This window comes from Chlamydotis macqueenii, chromosome 2 (assembly GCF_036417535.1).
Source record: "Chlamydotis macqueenii isolate bChlMac1 chromosome 2, bChlMac1.mat, whole genome shotgun sequence".
NCBI lineage: Eukaryota > Metazoa > Chordata > Aves > Otidiformes > Otididae > Chlamydotis > Chlamydotis macqueenii.
Genome location: NC_141557.1, coordinates 87,849,833 through 87,873,004, shown reverse-complemented (window position 1 = coordinate 87,873,004; position 23,172 = coordinate 87,849,833). Strand labels below are relative to the sequence as shown.

Sequence of the window (23,172 nt, the reverse complement as noted above, 5' to 3'; positions counted from 1 at the left end):
GTTCAAGCACAGGAAAGGCCTGCCTCTCTCCTCTCTTTACTTTCTCTGAAATGTCCCAGACAATTAATAAATAAAACTGGATTCTTTAAGTGAACTTATTTCTCATGCTCATGTGTTGTTGTGTACACTGAGCATCTGATGCTGTAAGTTTGACCCTAAATCTTATAGATTAATTTTTGTGTTTTAAGCAAATGCAAATTTTTTGTATTGGTGAAAAGTATATTCTAGTAGAGAGATGTCAGATTTCACCACTTAAACATTGGTTACCGTCACCAAAGTTAATATTTATAGCCAACTGATGGATAGTAGTGGGTCAGGCTGAGGTAAAATGCAGGTTAGGCTGTTGATGTAGGTGAAACTTTCTGTCACTTAATCATATGGCACTGCGAAAAGAAATGTTTTGCCGAAAGAGCATGACAATAACATGGCTTCTGATGTTATTAGGAGCCATGGCTATAATTTTACATCAGTAGATCGTGATTCCACCTAATTCTCAGCAGTGGATATAGAATATGAACTGAATTTCTTTTTTAGAAAATTTATACCTCCTTGAATAGGCAAATATGTTACTCATTATCATTCTTATTGAATCCTAAATTAAAATGGTATTATTGCTTGGGATTTTGCCACTAATTGTGAAGGCTTTTTGAAAGGTGAACCTTTGCTAGAAATCAAACAAAAGCAACATACATAACTGCAGCTTCTTTCATTGCAGGTTAGGATTATGCTCTGTTAATTTAGTTATATAAATTCCATGACACTTCTTTTTCTTTTTTTTAACCCCCTAGATATTGGCAAATGTAATCATTTTTATCTGCGGAAACTTGGCAGGAGCATACCACAAACACCTCATGGAACTTGCACTGCAGCAGACGTATCAGGACACGTGCAACTGCATCAAATCCCGTATCAAGTTAGAATTTGAGAAGAGGCAACAGGTAAAGTCTGGGTCTGTTTTGCTGTTTTCACACTATCACATCATTCATCACTATATAATCCAGTTTGCTAATACAAGAACACTTAAAGTTACTTAACAAAATATGCAAAGTCTTTTGAACAAGGTTGTGCACAATTTCCATCTGAATATAAGAAGATATTGTAATTATTTGTGTTTTCAAACACATGTTTTCTTTCATTTGGTCTATGAAAATATTTTAGGATAAATAAAGTTGAAAATGCTATCTAGGTTCTGTTTACACACCATCTCTTTTGTTGTCCTCATTGAATGAGCTGTGTGATCTATGTGTACACTTTGGGAATCTTCAGTTCTTCATGCCCAAGATCAATACTGCAAAATCACTGTGAGAAGATATTACTGCACTGTTTTTGAAAATTATTTGAAACTACAATACTGGTGAATCATGTGATATAGTTCTAGGGGTCAGGTATGTTAAGAGGAGCTAGGGGAATTGCGTAATGTTACTCATCTGTCATTTATTGTAGCAGCTGAATAAAAGGCTTCTCTGATTGCTTTATATAGTTCTTTTTCTCTTTGCAAGTTCTGTACAGTGCCTGTCATACTGACAGATAGGTGCTTGATTTAAGAGAATTTGAAATACAAATTAGTTCATCAAGTAGTAAAGAAGATAGGTGTATTTTGCTTTGAAGGTCACCAAACTTCTATGAACTGTTAAGGGTCAGAGAACAGAGCCTTCACTGACATGTTTCTGTTGTCACAAAAAGTGCAGATGTACACTTTGTATGTCCCAGCTGACCTTCACTGTCAAGTCTGCTTCACAAATACCTGTAGCCATTTTCAATGAAGGTCTTCAAGATCCATCACCAACACTTTTTTTTTACAGAAAAAGCAGATGGAGAGCACATACCAGAACTTTAACAGGTGGTGTATTTTCAGAGGGCTATCCTTATTCTGCTGGGTATTTGGGTTACATACAGGCTGAAGATACTGTAAACATTTAAAGTGGTCTGAAGGACAACATTTTACAGTAAAGGCAGGCTTTGATGATCAGATACAAAATCTACATAAGGTACTATTGCAGGAGAGGTTGTGTAAGAGCAGTCATTTATAAGTTTCCACCTCTGCCTTCATGAGCTGTGTGCAGTGAATCAGTAGGCTTTATAACTGATAGTATGCAACACAGATTTTACTATCTGTTGAGAATGTTGGGCGACAGTGTCTCCAAATTAGTTCCGGTGAAACAGCTTGTGAGTGCAGAGCATCAATGCAAGGCATCTGGGAGCAGTACCACTGCAGACCGGGCAGTGTCCAGTGCTGTGGGGCTGGTGTGCTGGATTCTAGACTGATGGTGACTTTGTAGAAGATGGTTAACACTGTTCCCTGTGCTTTGGCCTCAGCTGCCAGAGGGATATGTGCAGACCATATTCAAATAACATAATTCCTAGCAGGTATCAAGGTCTCCCTTATTCAGGAGACACCCGAGTGCTTAGCCTCCTGAGCACAGTTGTAAGGGCCCAGGCTTCTACTGTTGGCTGCTTTTTCCTACAGGAAATGCATTGGTGTATCTGCAAGAAACAGGAGAGTGTGTGACTGGACACTGTCAGTAGGTGAACTCAAAGGGATAAGGATGCTGCTTGTAGAAAACAGTAGTTCGAACAGACACAGCACTAGCTGGTGGGTTCTGTAAATGTGTATGATTTACTAAACACTACTGATATCTTTGGAAAGACATAAGTAAGTAGTTTTGGTTTCGTGGTACTTCTGAAGGTCTTGCAAAAATGTTTGAGAACCTGACAATGGAGAGAAGCAAAAATATCTGTAATTCTGTGACAGATGCACCCTCTTCGTGGTTTGTAGGTGTTGTTTCTAATATGCTGGAGCCCAGCAAGGTGGAAAGCAGCAACAGCCATCTTTCATTGATAAATTATGATGTTGTAGAATAATGAAGGACAGTGTACGTAATTTGTTTTATATATATAAGTATGTGTTTTGATAGAAATAAATATATAAAATTAGTTAAGACGTCCACACGACTCTAAGTAGTGTATTGCAGATCTGGATTAACAGATGGATCAATGTCTCATTAAATGGAAGTAAGTTAAGTATTCTATGAATGTTAATGATCTTTTTGACCTCAAATGAACCATTAGCTCATCAGATCTTCTTATACAGATTTCTTTAGCCTTTATCCTCTCAACCCCATAATATGTCTTTTATTTCATATAATGGTTTTTCCAACCAAAAAGACAAGGAGGTGCACATCCTTATTATCACATTTATGAATGCTAGATACTTAAGTGTGAAAAGCTAAATGAGCATTAATTTGATAAGTTTTTTGGTTGGTTGGTTGGTTTTCTCCCCGATGGTTAACATACTTCTTTCTTTGTAAACTTTAGTTCAGATGTGAATGTACTTTAGTCTATCTTTTAACACTACTTGTTTTTCTAAGAAGATAGAGAAGAAATTGTTAGTATTCAGGGAGCAAGTCAGTAATATTGCTGACTATTTTTAGAGGATTGGGATACATTGAAACAGTAGGAGCAGGTGCATTTTAAAAAACATCAAGTTCAATCAAAGCCTTTATTAGTCTGTGGAAGGTTGTAGCATGACCCTTGATTCTACATCTCTTTAGCAACAAAAATTTAATTTACCTGAGTGAGAAGTAACACAAGCTACTTTTATACAACCACAGAGTGTAGGATGTGCTTCTAAATGCTTAGGGCTCCAGATCAAATTTACAAATTTGTCCAGATCATGGACATTGTGTCTTTTATAATTGTTTTTGAAAGATGTACAATTTATGTTCCAAATTATTCCATGGATTTCCTCTTATTTTCTTTGAGAGTAGGCTTATACAAATGTAGCGAGATATTGGTTTTCACTATGGCTTTTTTTGTGTGTCTTTGAATAGCCTTTTTGAGAATACCACTTTGATTGTGTCAATAGATAAGTATATTGAATTACCACTCAATAATTGTGCCAAAGAACTCAAGAGAAACACCAAATTAATTGTTTTCAAGGGAGACCAGTGTACATTAGTATCTGGTGAAATAGGAGTGTGCATATATATACCCAGGTACAAGTTAGACATATTGCACCCACACCACTGTGTATTTCTCTTGGAGCACAGCACAGGCTGGGTGCTCCCAGAAGGACAGGAAGCCATGGGTGATGACACCTCCCAGCAGAGCAGGGGCCTCACCAGCCAGGGCCTTGTCCCACAGCACAGGGTGAGCTGGGCAAACCAGGTTGCTGGCAGCCAGGGTTGAGCACGAGTCCAGAACACCAGCCAAGTTGGTGGTAATGAGGCAGGACCTGAGGCCAAGCCAGGAGGTCTATCCACAGCTCAGGGGCAAGTCCAGCAATTGCTAGGCCGGTCCAAGGCAAAGCTGGGAAGCCAGGCCACGGGCCAGGATCAGCAGCCAGCTCCTACCCCACAGCTCAGGCTGAGGCTGAGCTGACATGAGGCTCCTGGGCCACGGGCAGAGGCTGAGGGTGAAAGCCCAGGTGAAGTTGGTCAGGGCCAGTAAGGCCAGTCAGTGCCCCAGCGGCCTTTACCATTTTATATGATTTATTGCGTAGGAGTCGGACATAGACTTGGCTTGGGTTTGCACTATATAATATGTGTTTGCGTGCAGGTGTAGATATGTAGATGTTTATGCGAATTACGAACCACACCTTTATGAACTGTGTTTTCATAGGGCTGTGTTTGATAACACTGGACACTCTGGATTTTATCTCCATTAGTGTACTGTGCTGTGAGAGTCACTTTGAAACTCCCATAGTAAAAGAGAGTATTTTGAATGTCCACTTCAGTGTTTCTCACCCAGCTTTTCTCTCTCTTCAGTGAAAGAAAAACCTGAAACTATTCTCACTTCTATTGCTTTGCAGCCTTATTTCAAGAAACATATTTAAAATAGCCTCTCATAATGTTATTTGTCTCACTGATACAGCCTGGCTGACAGTTTGTAGGGGTAATGACTCACCAACACGGAGTGCAAGATCTTAACGCTGACAAGGAGTTAGCATAATTGCTCTTCTCTCTCTCTTCTGGTGCTTTGCATCATGAGACATGGGAATATACACTGAGAAATTCTTACAACATTGCAGGGAGGTGTTTGTAAGGGTTGATGTTCAGTGGGTTCTCTAAAATGCTGTCTTTGAAAAGGAGGCAGTATAATGATGGTTTTAGAAACAACACTCAGGGAGCAGATGAAAATTAATGAGGTTTCAAATCATTGAGTGGGATTTTAGTTTTTTTCACTGAAACATGGTGAAGCAATACTATTCATTACAGGAACTGAAATATTTCAAAATTGTTTTTTAAATTAATCTAAAACAGAGAAGCTTCTTATATTTCTGAGACTTGAGGTTGTTAGTAAGGAACAGAAACACATGAAATACATTATTTGGAACTGATATATAAAATGTGGATTCCTCTAAGTTCAATTAATGCATTTTAAAATTTAAGCTACTAATATTTTCCTAACATAGAATAGTTTTTCTAGGGGCTTCCTCATTTTCCTTTTTTTTTTTTGCACATAACTTCAAGGCTAGTAAGCAGGAAAAACAAAAACTAGTTTTGATCTTCTAAATTTTAGAATCCATTTTCTACTCTAGGTGCATTTGCACACATACACCTGGGTGAGATGCCAATCCTTTCTGTTAATCTACATGTCTTTACCAGAATTAAAACCTCTTCTGAGGAAGAACTTAAGTGCCAAGTTCTGCGTGCTAGACCATGTGGAAGATGCATAGAGTATGCAACAGGAACTGGAGAGACTCCACCGAAGGGCTACAAGGATAATTAGGGGACTGGAGCTCATGACAGGTTACAAGAGTCAGGGAACTCGAGATACTTAACCTGCAGAAGAAGAGGCTCGGTGGGGGGACATCTAGCAGCTGCCTTCTGCCTGCAGGAGCTCACGGAGAAGATGTGGTCAGATATTTCTCAAAGGCATACAGTGAAAGGATCAGAGACAATAGGCATGAGTTGTGACAGGGCAAATCCTGGCTGGAAGGAGGTAAACAGTTCTTCTCCAAGAGCGAGGTTTAGCACTGGGAAAGGCTGCCCAGAGAGGTGATGGAATCTGCGTGCAGGGACATTTTCATTACTTAACTGGACAAGTTGTTACACTTCGACTCTTGTTGTGGGCAAAAGGGAACACATACATACAGAGCTCAAAAAATGTTGTTAGTCTAATTAAAGTCTCAACAATCTAATGAAAATACAACAAACAATTATTAGTAGTATTTCAGTTACAGTAATAATAACAGTCATGGTCTGCATTATCTAATTAACACAGAAAAGCATAAATACAGCTAAAACGATCATGCAGAAAATCTTTTGCTATCTCTCCTTTTTCTCTGGTATTATCCTCAGTCTTCTGTAATCACATAGCCCAGCAATACAGTACTGCCATTGCCATCTGCTTTGTACTGAGTTTGCAAGGCCTCAGAGTTAAGACTGTGTGAATTTTTTTTACCTTCCTGGAGCTTTGTTTCTGCTTGATTTAGCTGTAACACAAATTTTTCTAATGACAAGGTGGCTACAGTTAATTCATTTTACTTTTCTTATGGCATGGTACAACCATAGTTATTATATAGATAATAGTAATGAACAACCATTCTGTGAAGAATGAAATATTTACAGCTGTAACATAATGTGGAAAAATACAGACCTGGCAACATCGCAGAAGCCTTCAGAAGTGGAGACACAGAGTGCGATGCAGAGGAGTACAGGCATGAAATGATTAGAGATGGGGCACAGGCTTGGCACGGGAGACCTCAGGTCTATAGGTAGTTCACCACTGGTCAGTTAAAGAAATGCAGACCTGGACAAAAATGTTTTTTTTTGGGGGGGGGGAAAAGAACAAGTTCTAACACATATAAAATACATATATATTAAATTTGGATATAGCATGGATTTGCAGACCAACAAATAAAAAGCAAGGTACAAATGTGTGTTATCAGATACATATATATATAAAGTACCCCAAGGAGATCCTAGATTGAGAAAGAAATTACCAGCAGCATCATCAGCAGCATCATACTCCTCCTCACAAAGGACTCCAAATGCTGATGACTTGCTGAAAGTCTTCTCTCACCACCACTGCCAGACTGAAGCTGTCAACCTTAGGACCCACAGAAACAGTTAAAGAATGAGCCTTTTACCAGAAAAACAATTAGAAACTAGGAAGTATATGTGTAAGATTTTAAACTGTATAATTACTATTGGGACTTCACTTTTTTAATATAGAAGTATTTCTTTATTTGTTTTTCTTTTCTTATTTTTCTCATTAGAGCAGGAGTAATAACGAGTCTTGGATTAGACTATTAGATTTCAGTTATAATAACAATAAATATAAATTAACAATAAATTATTGGCTTTGAATATATATATAATGGGTGTGTTATCAGGCTTATTTTCTTTTTGTCCATAAACAAGATTTTGAGTGTTATTCTTCATATGTCCCTCTGGATCCTAAGGTGAATGAAGCCAATGTTACTGGAGCAGAAAGAAAGGACTGAAGAGTTTCTCCCTGTCTTTCCTGTAGGCCCCCTTTAGGTATTGGAAGGCTGCTATAAGGTCTCCCTGGCGCCTTCTGTTTTCCAGGCTGAACAGCCCCAACTCTCTCAACCTGTCCTCATAGGAGAGGTGCTCCAGCCCTCTCATCATCTTCATCACCCTCCTCCGGACTCACTTCAACAGATCCATGTTCTTATGTTGGGGGCTTCCAGAGCTCGACACGGTACTCCAGGTGGGGTTTCACAAGAGCAGAGTAGAGGTGCAGAATCACCTCCCTCAGTCTGCTGGCCACGCTTCTTTTGATGCAGCCCAGGATGCAGTTGGCTTTCTGGGCTGTGAGATATTGGATCTGTAGATCTGTAGATCTTCAGAGGTCCCTTCGAACCTGAATCTTTCAGTGAGTCTGTACTTTTCTTTAATGTCTTTCCTATAGCAGAATGCTGTGAAATACAGGAATACTGTGATTTCAGATAGACAGACAGGAAAAGGTAAGTGTCCCCTTGAATCTTATATCCTATAATGGCAAAAGAATGTTTTCTATATAAACAAAAAATCCTATCAGGTACTAATAAAATTACTCCAAGTTTCTAATACTGACTCTGCTTACAGAAATGTAACACCAAAAATAATGCAGACATTTTTGCTCCAGTTTATAGATGAGAATAATAGTAATTTGGCAAGTGGAGTGTATGTTTGTTATCAAAAGTTGAGTGATTTGAAAATAGTATAGGTACCCATTGTCACTTCATTATGTTCAGGTTGCCCAGTCACTGAAGAAGTTGAAATGGATTGCATAAGCATGATGATTAACAGCTTTAAACTGTAAGAGGGTAGATTTGGATTAAACGTAAGGAAGAAAATCTTCACTATGAGGGTGGTGAGGCACTGGAACAGGTTGCCCAGAGAAGCTGTGGATGCCCCATCCCTGGAAGTGTTCAAGGCTAGGTTGGATGGGACTTTGAGCGACCTTGTCTAGTGGAAGGTATCCTTGCCCGTGGGAGGGGGGTTGCAACTAGATGATGTTTAAGGTCTCTTCCAACCCAAACCATTCTATGATTTTATGATACTAAACAGCTAAAACTAAAAAAAAACCAACAACTAAAAATGTTCCTGGTTCCTACCTCGAGGCTTAGAAGTAATTCTGTTGAATCTTTATTATTTTCATGCTGAGTCATTTCACATAAATGGTGCTTTTAAATAGCAAATTGGTACACATTGGTAGATTTAAATTTGACATTATTGTACAGAAATCTTCCAGATACAGAAACATTCAGTGTAGACTGTTGGCAAAAAGTAGGTCACTTGTTAAGGGTCCAAAATGTGAATTTAAGAACCTGCTTTGGGCACTAACGTTTGATAGTCCAGCTGTCTCAGTTTATGTTTTGAGCTATGTTGTATTTTAGAAAGCACATTTCACTGATAAAGTTCATATGACTGATAACATTCATTTTACATCATACATCAGTCATTTACTGGTGAAAATAGACCATATAATATTTACGATACTTTTCTGCTTTTTCAGTCGAGGTTATCCTTCTCATCATACAGTAGTTATTTAGTATTGCCAGTTCTATTTCTCTCCCCTTATAATATTTTAAATGAACATTAGTGATGATTATGGTCTCATACTGTATTGGGTTTGCATGGCAAGGTTTTGGTAGTGGGGGGGGCTGCAGGGTGGCTTCTGTGAGAAGCTGCCAGAAGCTTCCTCCATGTCTGACAGACCCAATGTCAGCTGGCTGCAAGACAGGTCTGCCGCTGGCCAAGGCCGAGCCCATCAGTGACAGTGGTAGCACCTCTGGGATAACAGAGTTAAGAAGGGGGGGAAAAAGTGCAACTGCAGTCAGAGAGAGGAGTGAGAATGTGTGAGAGGAACATCCCTGCAGGCACCAAGGTGAGTGAAGGAGGGGGAGGAGGTGCTCAAGGCGCCAGAGCAGAGATTCCCCTGCAGCCCATGGTGCAGCCCATGGTGAGGCAGGCCCTGCCCCTGCAGCCCATGGAGGCCCACGGAGGAGCAGAGATCCACCTGCAGCTCATGGAGCACCCCACGCTGGGGCAGGCAGATGCCCGAAGGAGGCTGTGGCTAATGGAGGGCCCGTGCTGGAACAGGCTTCTGGCAGGACTTGTGACCCCATGGAGGACCCAGGCTGGAGCAGTCTGTTCCTGAAGGATGGCACCCTGTGGAAGGGACGCACGCTGGAGGAGTTCATGAAGAACTGCAGCCCATGAGAAGGACCCATGTTGTAGCAGTTCGTGGGGGACTGTCTCCCATGGGAGGGACCCCACGCTGGAGCAGGGGAGGAGTGTGAAGAGTCCACCCCCTGAGGAGGAAGGAGTGATAGACACAATGTGTGATGAACTGACTGCAGCCCCCATTCCCCTGCACCACTTGAGGGGAGGAGGTAAAGTGGAAGTAAAGTTGAGCCCAGGAAGAGGGGAGAGATGAGTGGAAAGTGTTTTAAGATTTAGGTTTTTTATTTCTCATTATCATACTCTGATTTGATTGGTAATAAATTAAACTAATTTTCCCACGTCAAGTCTGGTTTGTCCATGATGGTAATTGGTGAGTGATCTACCTGTCCTTATCTCAACCCATGATCCTTTTGTTATATTTTCTCTCCCCTGTCCAGTTGAGGAGGGCAGTGATAGAGTGGCTTTGGTGGGCACTTGGCATCCAGCCAGGGTCAACCCACCACAAATGCTAGGTGTGAAAGAGGTAAAATACGTGTGAAATTTAGCATTAGCATTCTACAACAAAATAGGAAGCCTGATTTAGCAGAACGGGAGCTAGGGAGAATAGCTTAAAGTAGAATATTTTCAATTGCATATTGAACTCATGGGCTTGTCCCAGTTCACCACTGTTTCCCTACTGGAAGTATATTTACAAAGCCTAGTGCACCTGGACTAAACTGTTTTTCAGCTCTTTAAAGCAAAGTTTTGTGTTATCTAAATATATTCTTAAGGATTAGTTTGTCATAAAAAGTGGTAGCTACAATGGAACAGGATTCTTTTCACTTTCTGGAACATAAATTTAATTTATTACTATCTCTGGGTGTGGGGGGGGAAGCATTGGTGTATTTAAGTGCATGTGAAGAAATCGCAGAGAATAATTAAGACTCTCCTGGCAATATTAGTAGAACAACTGAAACTTTAACCATCTTTCATAGTGACTCTGCAGTACCTACTGGATTACCCAGTTCTTTAAATAGAGCAATTCTCTTAATAGCATCACTGCATGTGCTCTAAATGTATCTCTGACATTTACTGTGATTTAATAGTGACTATACTGTTCATTCATTTCAGTCGTATTTGGAGGCACTCAATATAGCTTATTTCATGCTGGTTTATATTATTCATTAGCAAAACAAGAAAAAATGAGTTCTAGAATTTTCGTTTAGGGTGAGGTGCTACACAAGTTCAATATATTCTATATTTGGTAAAAACAAGTATTTCATTGTAGTATTACCAAATAAGTATCTGTGACTTGTGGCAAAGAAGATGATATTGTAAGTGAGAGGTATCTAGAAAGCATTAGAGTGGATGGATTTTTTTTCAGTTGTTTTGAATATACCATACCAAAAGCAAAAATATTTGCTTTTTTTTTTTCTTTTTCTACATCCACATTGGATTATAATTCTTGGACCCTCTTTTTTAGTGCTACAAACATTTCCATAAATTCATTAGGCAATTTTCAGTTGGCATGGCTGCAGTTGCCTTTTTTTCCTTTCTTGATTCCTTTACACGCTGCTTGTTGGTTCTACTGATGCTTTCATAGTCCTAAACACACCACTGTACTTTCTAAAAAACATCTGAGACAATAGACTAGCCAATAAATGTAATAGCTACTGGCAAAACAATTTCCTGTTCCCTATGACTTGTGAGCCTCAAAAAGTGACTGTGGAACATTCTTTGCACAGCACATGTTGACAGAGCGGATACTGCAGATTTTTATTATCCAGGTCAGTTGGTGTCCTGGAGTTATTCTTTCACAATACTTCACTGGGTTTTTTGGATTGATGTCTTAACTATTCAGTAATTCCTTTTCATTTGATTCCAAAATATCTTTGAGAATTAAGATGTCCATTCTTTATCTAATCAGGAGAACTTAACTTACAGTTATTTTGGGCCTGCACTTGCAAAAACGATGGAGTTCAGATTTTTCTTATGTGCCTGCAGGATGTTTTCTTAGCAGAGTCATTTGGGTTTGTCCACTGGACAAAAATCTGATATTTATGATGGGATTTAAACGTAGGTTTGATAAGTGTAAAGGGAAAATAATTTGAGCAATAGCTTCTTGTTTCCTCCTCAACCTTTTTAGAAATAAGCTGTGCTTTTAGTGATGAATCAACTACAAGTATAGAAGAGGTGGAGGTTGGCATAACCAGTCCCAATTACACTAGGTTTTTCAGGACAGGGTCAGACACTGAATGCAACTGAAGCTTCGCCTATTCCATTCCATTCTTGATGGGTTTTATTTCACAGATGGCATTCATCTTCAGCAGAGCAAAGTCTTCAAATGTCTTTGTCTTCTTAAATACAGCATGATTTCTCAGTAAGATCTTTTGGGTTTTCCTTTATAAAGAAAACCCCTTACCTTCTCTTTGGAGTGGTCATTGGATTCAGCAGTTTGTACTCCAAGACAGTGTCAGGAATAAACAGTCTTTTCCCCTAGGTCACCAGGCTTCTCTTCAGGCAACCTACTTTATATTTGAGATGGTTAAAATTGTGCATGTGGATGCTTACTGAAATGAGAAAGAAAACTACTGACTAGTGTGAGTAGTTCTGTGAACTATGTAGCCCTGAAAGATGTTCACAGCCTGTGCGCCTTGGTGATTCTCAGCCATGTTTTACATTTTGTTATATTTTGTTTTTCTTTTAAATAAATGGTCTTTCAGATTGAGAGAAATGTACTCGATTTTTATGAGAGGGAAGGGGAGGTGATACGGGCATGCTGATACTGTTACTGTTAGAGCTAAAAGGTGCATGTCCAACCTCAGATGCTTGGCCATGTACATACCTACAGCATCGCTATATGCAACAGCTCTCAAAGAACATGGACATTGAGGCAAGTAGTTTTTTGTTAAAAGCATTAAATTTATTTATTATTCCAGATTATCAAATAGCTTTAAGGAAATCTGTGATGTCTCAGACATGCTATTCAAAATACTCAACATAACAATATGTTTCTCATTAGACTGTATTTTAAGATCTGTCAGGAAGTTGGATTGTAAGCCATTCAATCTGTGCTACTGTGCTGATTTTTAAACTAGAATGTTGAATAACAATAAATCATATGTTTATATGAATCTAAATTATCATGTGAACAGTTGTCCTTATTGTCAAACAAGTGTCCTCTCATTAAAAAAAAAAAAAAAAAAAAAAAGACCTAATGCAGTAGTAAAGGCAGGAAACTAAAAAATGCAGCTGCTTTAGCTCTTGAGGTAGCTCTGGTTGAAACGAAGCTTTGTGTATGATCATAGCTGAAAGTAAATTTGACATCTTGATAAAAATCTGCTTAACTTTTTAAAATGCTGTAGTGGTGAATGTAAACACCCTCCCTGAACTTCCTCTCCCTGAATTTCCTTATTTCACTGAAACTTGACACTTTCCTTCTAAACCCTTACCAGAGGCACTGATGAATTCTTTTCAGCCTCCTCCAGTTTTAATGTGTTTTCTGATGACAGAGATTAAAAAAAAATGAATAAAGAGAAATAACAGAAGTGAGAGAGAAAGCAAAAGTCCATGGATTTAACTACTTACCATGTTCACATTCACCTCTTATGCATCTACTGAAACCCATTCTGTAAACTTAATTTGTTCCTTTTAAAAAGAGGGGTTTGTGTATAACTGAAATATTCAAACAATTTTCAGGAGCAGAAGCAGAACTGTGGAGCAGACTTTACTAGGTCTGTTTTAAAAATATAATTTATAGAAGGTTTTATTCCTACTGCAGAATGTTTTTGTAAAATGTAAAACAAGAAGTCTCAAACGTAAAGAGGTTATTTAATCCTTCTCGCTTGGTGGAGGGACCAAGTATACTTGAAACATCTTCAATAGACATCTGTCTTACCAACACATCAAAATGTGGAGCTTCTACACCTTCCCTAGATGATCTGTTCCCCTCAGTTTTTCTCTTTGGGGAATATTCTCCCTGTTGCCCAACTCAAATATCACACAATGCAATCTATGTCTGTGAATGTGATTCACAGTCGATGTAAATAAGGTTCATTCCTTTCTTCTTTATTATAGCCTTCCATGCACCTGAAGGCTGTTGCCCTCTCCCTCCTCAGTTATCCTTTTAATATGGCAAACAAGCCCAGTTTCTTCCATTGTGGCTTGCAGGCCATGTTTTGTAGAAACATGGTATTTTCTTCTCTCGCACTTTCTCCAGTTGGTCCAGATGAATTTCTGTCATGTTACAACATTTTGTCAGCATCATGTTTCTTGTTAAGTTCAACTTGACATTTCAGAGGGCCTTGGAATATAATGTGCTATTGTCATTTCACCTTTGCATTTCCAAAACTTTGTTTAAAAATCAAATTACTGGAGGTCAGATAGAATCAGCAATTGAATCCATTCTGTTGTCTACCAGTGCTAGACTGAAACTGTCTTCACTGTTTAATTGATCTCTCACCGCTCCATTCTACACAGTAGTTTTCCTGCTTTCAGAATGTAGCTACATAAACCATCATGCGCTTAACTGAAATACAGAAGATCTTAATTCAAGGACAAGTTATTTTTGCTTATTTGCTGTAACCAAAATCTAATAGAAATATGTAGTCTTTATCTTTTTCTTCCTAAACTGAGGAAAATAAAATCGCCTCTGGCACTTTAGACTACTGTAATTTAAAGTGCTTTAGTGTTTTTAATTATTTTTAATGCAATTTGGCTGTCTGTTTAGCATATTACGCCAATCTAAGAAAAAAAAATAAAAATTATTGCAATGCTGATGTCCTTTAGTCGATTACAGGGAAATCTGCAAGATCCCTGAAATCTTGTACCCTGGAACTGCAAGGATGTATATTGTCTCAGCCTTTTTGTAACTTTAGATGCCTCCCTCTTAACACCAGGTAGGGCTTCTGTTGCAACTGCTTATATTTGAAGGCTCTTTCATAGTCTTATTCTTTCAGCTGTGTAAGAATCTTCTGCTTCCAGCTAACATGCATTTGTGGCTCCTCTGTATTTTAATAAACTAACTGTTGTCTTTCTCCTGCACTGTTATTTATATCCAGTGCTTTGGATTTCGTTTTTACCAATGAAGTAATGAAATTTGATGCAGCAAAGAAGGGCAGCTGACTTTTCCCAGATTCATCACTTTCAATACCCAAAACCATCCTGTAAATAACTTCATCAAGAACCATTCCTTTTCCTCTGTCATTTGCATTTCTGGCATCCTTAGTCTTTGTCAGATGTTAAAAGCATCTCAAAATGCATTTTATGCTCTTAAATATAATTCTATTTCCTTCTTTCATGTCTGTCTCTGCCAATAAATTGGTGTCTTCTTCCATGCCTCTTTTTATCTCTTGAGACATCTCCCACATTCCTAATGTGTATCTTTCTTCTCTTAAAGTAATTTTTTTTTCCTGTGCAATCTTTCAGTGAGATCTTCCACCCTATAAAAACCAGGACCAGTTTACCCTTTGAGAATGTATCAGTTCCACTCCTACTACTGTATTGCTTTTGAGTGATTAGTCAGATTAGTGCTTGTAAATATTTCCGAGTGTTTGATATGCTGGTCCTATTCAAACTTTATTGACCTTCCTTACCCCACAACCCATTTTTTTTAAGATGGCCATTAATGGCTATTCAATAAAAACTTCAAAAGTGTAAAGCAACCTGCCTCTCCCCCTTAGGTAGTCTGCAAAGAAAGATAAACTCTTCTGAAAACACTGCAATGTGAAAGCTAAAGTCAAGTCTCAGCTATCCTCTTATTATCAGCCTCTCACTGAGGCCGAGGAGCTGCTCAGGGAGATGAGAGTATCTTTGCCTATGGCAAATGCAACAACAGCAGGAGGCTTCAGTCACATCCCTGTGGGCTGGGTAAATGTTGTGAGCCATGGTCTGCTATGGGTTATGATACAGCGTGACAGGCGCGCAGGCATAAGCTTACTAAGCTGCGTTCCTTCTCAGTTCTTTAACTAAGCTAATCAGAGAAATCCCATAAGGAAAGTATGCCTTGATTTAGTATTGAGCATTGTATGTGAGCATCCCTGCATGGTGAAAAGGGAAAAAAAAAGCAACAGAAGAGTAATGTTACCTTTTAAAAAAGGGAAATACATAAAAATCAGGAAACTGATTGAAAACAGTATTTAGGAGATAAACTGGAATCTGAAAAGGCAGGAATGAGACACAGAGATTATTTAAACCACCGCATGAGAGGCTCAGAGGACAAGTATATTTATTTAAAATATTCTAAATAGACCAAAAGAGAAAAGTTGTTGAAAAGCAGAGTAAAAGAGATTGCTAGGAATAAAGAACATAAGAACATGCCCTCGGAGACAAAGGAAATTACCATCTACCCCAATATCTTCTTGCTAGCCTGTAGATTATGCCTATGAAAAAGTGGTAAAGATAATCTTATATAGAGAGAGATACTTCCCCAATAATCTGAGCACAAGGAAATCTGTGGCTCAGTTACTTAATGAGCCAGAATTGATGTTGCTGCCTTTAAAAGTGCTTGACAAATTTTCCACCTGTGAATTTGTCTACTCTTTTTTGAGACAGTGTAAATTTTTGACATCCACAAGTCCTGTGGCATGCTTTTTCAGCTCAACTGCATATGATGTGAAAAATAATTTCCTTTTGTTTCTTTTAGTCATTGCCTGCATAGTTTTATTTGATGCTCACTTAAGTCACTCTCAAATAGTCTAAAGGCCAGATCGCTGTATGCCTGTTTTAAAGTTTCTTTTTCCTTGCTGCTTTCATTGGATTTTTCAAATTCAGCAGTTATCAGCTTTCTCATTATAGGTCATCAAATGTGACTGCTCAAGCAGTAAGATATTACCAAATCTGTGTAGCATTTTTTAATTTTCTACTTTTAGCAGAGAGTGGAAAATTGCTCTATTGATGACTTTACACAGGATAATGAATTTTTAGGCATTAATGAAGGCTGGCAAGCCCGAACATTCTTGCAGCATTGAACAGGAAGATTTTTGTAGTATCTAGAAAACAATGTAATATTGTGTTGGGTTAGCTATGGCCCACAGCCAAACGCCCACTCAGCTACTCACTCACTCTTCCCCAACCCCTGCAGGAAAAGGGGAGAAAATAGGAATGGGCTGCAGCACGGATATTTGCTCCAGCATGGAGCTCCTTCTCCTCCTCTGACCTTGGTGTTCCCTCCTCTGTTTCTCATTCTTTTTGTTTCCTCCCTCTCTCTCACTCCAGTATTTTCTTCCCTTCCTTACACATATTTTCTCTGAGACTGGGCTCAGCTGTGTTCTGCAGTGGGTTTGTTGTAGAGCCACTGACTTATTCCATCCCTGCAGCTCCTCTGCTGTCAAAACCCTGCCACTCATGTCCAATGCCACCACAGGTATCACAGAAGGGGGGGGGGGGGGGCTGTAATGGCTGACAGTGGTGGGGGAGGCTGGAAAGGAGCTCTTGGTGACAGCCGGTGGTACACTGCATTGTGTGTCCTGTGAAGCCATGGCCTTGGTGTTCTGAGACCTTCCTACAGCTTTTCACAGTTCATCTTTCTCCTTGTTATTATGAATAACTTTATATCATCAGAAAAAAAATGGTCCTGATAATTGTTCCTGTTTACTTTATCACTTTGCTCTAAAGCTTGTTCTACTGCGACATTAAGTTGTATCAACTTCTTTGATTCATACTCCCTTTCATTCATTAATAGTTTTGCATCTTCCCAATCTCCTCTTGTTAGTAGGAATGAAAGAAGTTACCTGGTTTTTTGAAGTCTTTCTGCAGTGCATCTTAATCTTCCTTTGGCCCTACAGATTCTAGTTAAACTCCTTGATAACAAAAACCCTTTATTTCTATTGCTCAGAGAAAGTTGCTTCTCCAGAACTTTTTTTTTGCATGCTTTTTAATGATTTTATGCTCTTCTCTGTCTCCTGTGTTTGTAAATAATGTCAGTTTTGGAAGACTGCTTTTCTCCAGTCACATATGTGACCCTTTAGAAATGTCCTAGCCAGAGTCGATCCTGACGCCTGCCTTCTATCCCAGCTCCAAGCTATACTGGCTACTGTGATTTTTCAAATGTGAGAAGACTGATAGAAAATAAGGATATAACTTGGCTTTGTTAAATTCATTTTGCTTTATAGGTCACGTCTGGTTTTGTGCCTGAATCAGTCCATCACAGATACCTTTAGTAATGCCCTTTACAGCATTGAAGGGAGCCCTCAGGCAGCCCAGGGCTGATATGCTGCAACAACTGAGGCTACATTTATTTTTTTAATTAATTTAAAAAAAGGTCTAATGCTCATAAGGATTATGTGCAGCTGTAATACCATCCACACTGACAACACTCTTTAAAAGTACAATTACAGTAAAGAGGTTTACTCCAGATGAGTAGCTCCTCATCTCTGATTTTGCAATGTAGAGATTGCTGGATGAAATCTGTCTGTGAAGAATGGAATTTTCAATTAATAACAACTCCATTTTCTCTCCATATTTCCAAAAAAAAAAAATTACATCAGTAGTCTTCCTTCTTTTTAAGATATTCTTCCAGATTATTTTAAATTTCATCCTTGCGTGGTCACCATATGTTAAGAATGAACATTTGTTTTCTGGTGCCATAGGGAAAAAAGTATGTTCAGCTTGTTTTAGGAGTTATAAAAATAGAAGCCAGAAGTGTTAGTGTGCCTGGGACTGTTATTGTGACATGCAAATACTCTGCAGATATGTCCAAGGATGTCTGGGTCTTTTTATTGCTCTAACAAGATAATTTAAACAAAATCACAAACTTTTGATTTTCTTTTTATACTAGCTCCTTATGTTAAATCTTTCTTTTATATGTGATCTTTTGTTGCTCTATTAATATATGCCTTTTTAATGGGAGTTGATTGCTTATCTTGTGGGTGCCCTATGATAAACTTTCTCTCCATTTTTCTCATATTTTTTTAAAACTGTAAAGCTAATTTTTCTTCCCCCTGTGCATTTTCTAGAGTTTTTGTAAATTAGTGTGTACATCTTCAATGAGTTTGAGGAACAAACAATATGTCACAACCCAATTTAGAATCAGTAGCATATGAATAACATATTGCTGTTAGCTGAAGTCCCATTAATTTTTGCATATAAATTGCAATTAAATATTATTGTTGTTGTTAGTGTTTTTATACAAGCTCTGTGCAAGGATTCTCAATTATGCTGGCAGACTGTCATTAAAAGGCTGTGTAGTGCTATAAATAGATGTACTGTAACTTACTCGCATAAATCATTGTACCAGTTTCTTGCTAAATTTTTTCATTCAGTTAAAATTATTATCCAGCCTGTAAAAGACATAATTATGTTGTTGCATAACATACATTAGCATTTTAAAGATACGACTGGCTGAAGGTGAATTGGCTGACAGGTGTGAACAGTATGAATGAAGACGCACCTAACAGAAAAGGAAATGGCAGCACCATAGTGTTACACACCTGGAATGCAAACATGGATGCAGTAGGTGAATCTCAGGAAACTCTGATATCAGAGAAGTAGAACCACACATTTGGGATGCCTTAAAATGCAGGCAGTTGTAAGATCTGCAAAATTTATGATATACTGTCAGGGACATACTTAAAAAATTAATCAAGCCAGATTGATGCTTATTGAAACTCTGTTAAAAATTAAAAGTGTATGTTATGAATACGTGTGGGAAAAAGCAATCAATTTCAAGGAAGAGAGTGACTTTTCTAGACTATGATAAAAATGTAGAAGCCATGTGATAAGCGTCTTTAGTCATAATGATGATTTACAGTGATTTCCAGAAAAAGCATGCTATTGTTTTCCATACTAGCAGGAGTAAACTAAGTGATCAGAGTCTCACTGACAAGATAAAAAAAATCTGGTGCTATGGAAACGGATAAGAACTTCAACCCTTTTGGGTTCTTACATAAGCAATGAAGCAGGACAACTAGACAATTAAACTGTGGACTAGGGAGAGCCATGAGAGATGGGGTGACCATGTTAGAGATGGAAGGAGCTGAAGGAGTGGCCACAATGTGTGCCATTACCAAAGTACATTGAAAGTTTTCAAAAGACATTCAATATTCTTTTAACCCCCAAAATCACATCACATTAAAATGTGGTCCTGTTCACTGACATCACTGTTAAAATCAAGAAAGCCCTAACAGTGTACACCAAAGGATTTTGGTCCTCTACAGATATCACCAGATGCCCTGAAGGTGTCTCTGATCCCGACATAGCATTATTTTTTTTTCCAGTCCTTTTCGTCTATGAAAATACTTGACCAGAGTTCTCCCAAATAGCTACTGGTACTCACTTCTACATCCTCCTCCTGTCAGCTTATGTCACCTCTTTGTCCTCATATCCCTGCTTCAAAGGGCATTCTTCCACCTCCTCCTCTGGGAGCAGAATGCATTAAGAGATTTACCATGGAATAGTAATTTTCAAGCAAGTTTAGTTTCTTTAATACTCATGAAAAAGCTGATACAAGATCAGCACATGGTTCAGTCACTGGCTTTGTCTAGTAGATCACATTTCTTACAGTTAGAGAAGAGCTGCATTGCCACTGAATTCAAAGAGAGAACCATTGCCAGAACTCTTCTGTCTCTTCTTGAGCATTAGCATAGAGTCTACATACTGTTTTTGTCTTTTAAGTGACTCACTGCCTTCATCCCTTTCCAGACATAATATCTGAAACTTTCTTTCATAAATGAAACTCTTTCCTCTAAAAATATCCCAGGAACTAGACATTTACCTGCAATGAGACACATTTTCACTGAGAGGAAGAAACAGTGGGTAATGCAACTGAAAAATCTAGCATTAATTGACAAGTCAGCTTTATTATTTTTGAAATGCACAAAGTCACTTGCAGTTCTGCAGTACAGTGGCTTATCTTAAATGATGCTGGACTTTCAACCTGTTCATATGGGTAGGTAATAAGACACATCTTTAAGAAGCAGGAAAGAAAATAATATTACTAGTAAGATATAGTACAAGGTTTTCATTCCATGGAAGCATGTGCTTGAGTTAGTCAGGTGCTTAGCCTAGCCTTAATGAATGAATCAGTTTCTTAGTCTGAAAAGGCCCACATATGAAAAAAAAAAATAAATTGCCCTCTAAAGACGTTTTTATTTTGTGAGGTAGCTTTGGCATCGGGAACATTCTGGCATCAGCTGCAGGGTGAGAGCAGTGACAGCTACTTCTGAGTCACTGCCGGTGTTAACACGGATGCAGGGTTGTTTACTGCTCAGTGAAAGATGCACTGTTGAGCAAATTAGCAAATGGACTGCAAGGGCTGCTGTAACCCCACTGTACCCATCGCTTTGTGGTAATTATAACTGGTGCAGTGTTGCCATTCTGTCCCCCTTGCCACAAGTTCCCATCTGTGTTGTGCCTGATATTTCTGTGCAGGGCATTACCTATGCAGGAAAATATGCTCGTTAAGTTTTCTTCATTCAAAAGGAAGATTTTAGCCTTTCAACTGTAGAGCTGTGGTGTTGGGTTAATTGCTTTTTTCAAAGGGGCTGCACTTGATGGATAACATATTTGAATGTTATGTAGCATCCATTGTTGAATACACTGTATTATTGAAATTAAAGGATTTTTACAGATATATAAAAGATTATCGTTGTAATGAATTACAGCAGAATAAGATGATGACATGGTAGGGTGTCATTAATTTGTGTTTTGATTTCATGTTAATTTCATTATGGTAGTTTCAGCTTTAAGAAGTTTGAAAAATACAAATTTAAGGCATTCTATTGTATCTGTGCCCTTTGAACTTGTAAGTTGTTATACGGTATTTAATTTTATAAATCACAAATAGAACAAAGTTAGGCACTAGTTTAGAAAGGTATCTCTAGTCGTGCCTTAAACACACCTAAGTTACCAAATCTTGTAAGTCATGTTGGGTGAATTTAGGTGCCTGTTGATATAGAATATAAGTGCATATAAAAAGATACAGTAAAAGTTTTAAAGGACTAGCCTGTTGTTGTGTAGCTTGCCTGCTTTTTCTTCTTAGAAGCATATTAAAAAGTTAAAAATCAATAATAAGAAAGTTATTTTCCTTCCACCATTGAAAGCAAAGTATTAATTTGGGTGATTCTAGACCAGCTAGTTTTTCTCAATCATAACAAAAAAAAAAAAAAAAAGGAATAGAAAGGTATTCGATTTAATACATTCTTGATGTTTAATACCTTGTTATCATGAATGAAAATTGGTAATAGAATAATTTTAAATAACTGCAAGAGCACCTGAAATTTTGCTTAGATGAAAGAGAATAATGAAAAAATTGAAAAATTTAAAAAATATACTTTTTTTTTATCTTTTTGGCAAATTAAATAAGCATTGAAAAGAGAGATGTTACTGCAAGTTTAACAACAATTAGAAGCATGAAGTATTTTTTTTCTGTACAGAAATGAACTGATTTGTCTTTTTCAGAGTAAGTTCATGTTCATGAACTATGCCACATGATTATCCATAGTGAATCTAGTACATATTTTTTTATACTTCTGCATGGAAGAAATGAGTTTCCCATGATTATGTAAGACTCGTTACAGCATTTATCTCAAGGTGAAGTGTGAGGAGGAGAGGTCAAGGACTAGACAGACTAAACAAAATAATTGATAGTAAATCCTCATCTCTATGTATTCAGCAGAGAGATCTAAAGAAACTCAGGAATGAAACAGCTGAAATGCTGCTGCTACCTGTTGTGTGGAATCTCTTCCCAAGAGCTGTGCTGATAATGCAGGACGGGAGGGAGGCAACTGCAATGCCACTTCTGGCAGAGCTCCAGGGGAGACCAGAGGAATACCAACTTAGAAATCCAATCTCTGTTTTTGGCATACTAATGGAAGTACAGTATAAGATCAGTGCACATCTGGGTGAAGGAGAGGTATGGAAGAAAAGTTAAGACAGCTGAGAATTCCCTGTAGGTTTCAGCGATCCTGTGGGTGAGAATGATCCACTTGATCTCGGGTGACTGGATTTCTGGAAGGCAAGATCCCTCACAAAAGGGTCTTGAAGAAAGTAAGCAGTTATGGGACAGGACAAATGTCCTTGCATGATCAAATATTTTGAATTTCATTAGTTCTCTCCATTGAGAAATTTTTAAAAAATGTATTTTAAAAAAATCCTCTTAGAATTATAGAAACACAGAATCATAGAATAATTGGAAGGGACCTTTAAAGGTCATTTAGTTCAACCCCCCTGCAAAAAGCAGGGACATCTCCAACTAGATCAGGGTGCTCAGAACCCTGTCCAACCTGGCCTTGAATATTTCCCGGGATGGGGCATCTACCTCCTCTCTGGGCAACCTGTTCCAGTGTTCTAGCACCCTCAGTGTAAAAAATTTTTTCCTGATGTCTAGTCTAAATCTACCCTCTTTTAGTTTAAAACCATTACGCATTGTCCTATATCTACAGGCCCTCCTAAAGAATTTCTTCCTGTCTTTCCTGTAGGCCCCTTTAGGTATTGGAAGGCTGCTATAAGGTCTCCTCGGAGCCTCCTCTTCTCCAGGCTGAACAACCCCAACTCTCTCAGCCTGTCCTCACAGGAAAGGTGCTCCAGCTCTCTGATTATCTTCATGGCCCTCCTC

General features: G+C 38.4%; 1 protein-coding gene across 1 annotated transcript in view; it reads left to right on the top strand.

Moving 5' to 3' along the window:
• ADCY2 (adenylate cyclase 2) overlaps window positions 1–23,172 on the top strand; it is a 225,742-nt gene that overhangs the window by 109,826 nt on the left and 92,744 nt on the right. The window contains exon 4 of the mRNA XM_086740408.1: window positions 789–938. Coding sequence (XP_086596534.1) covers window positions 789–938 — 150 coding nt within the window. The remainder of the gene's footprint in view (window positions 1–788; window positions 939–23,172) is intronic.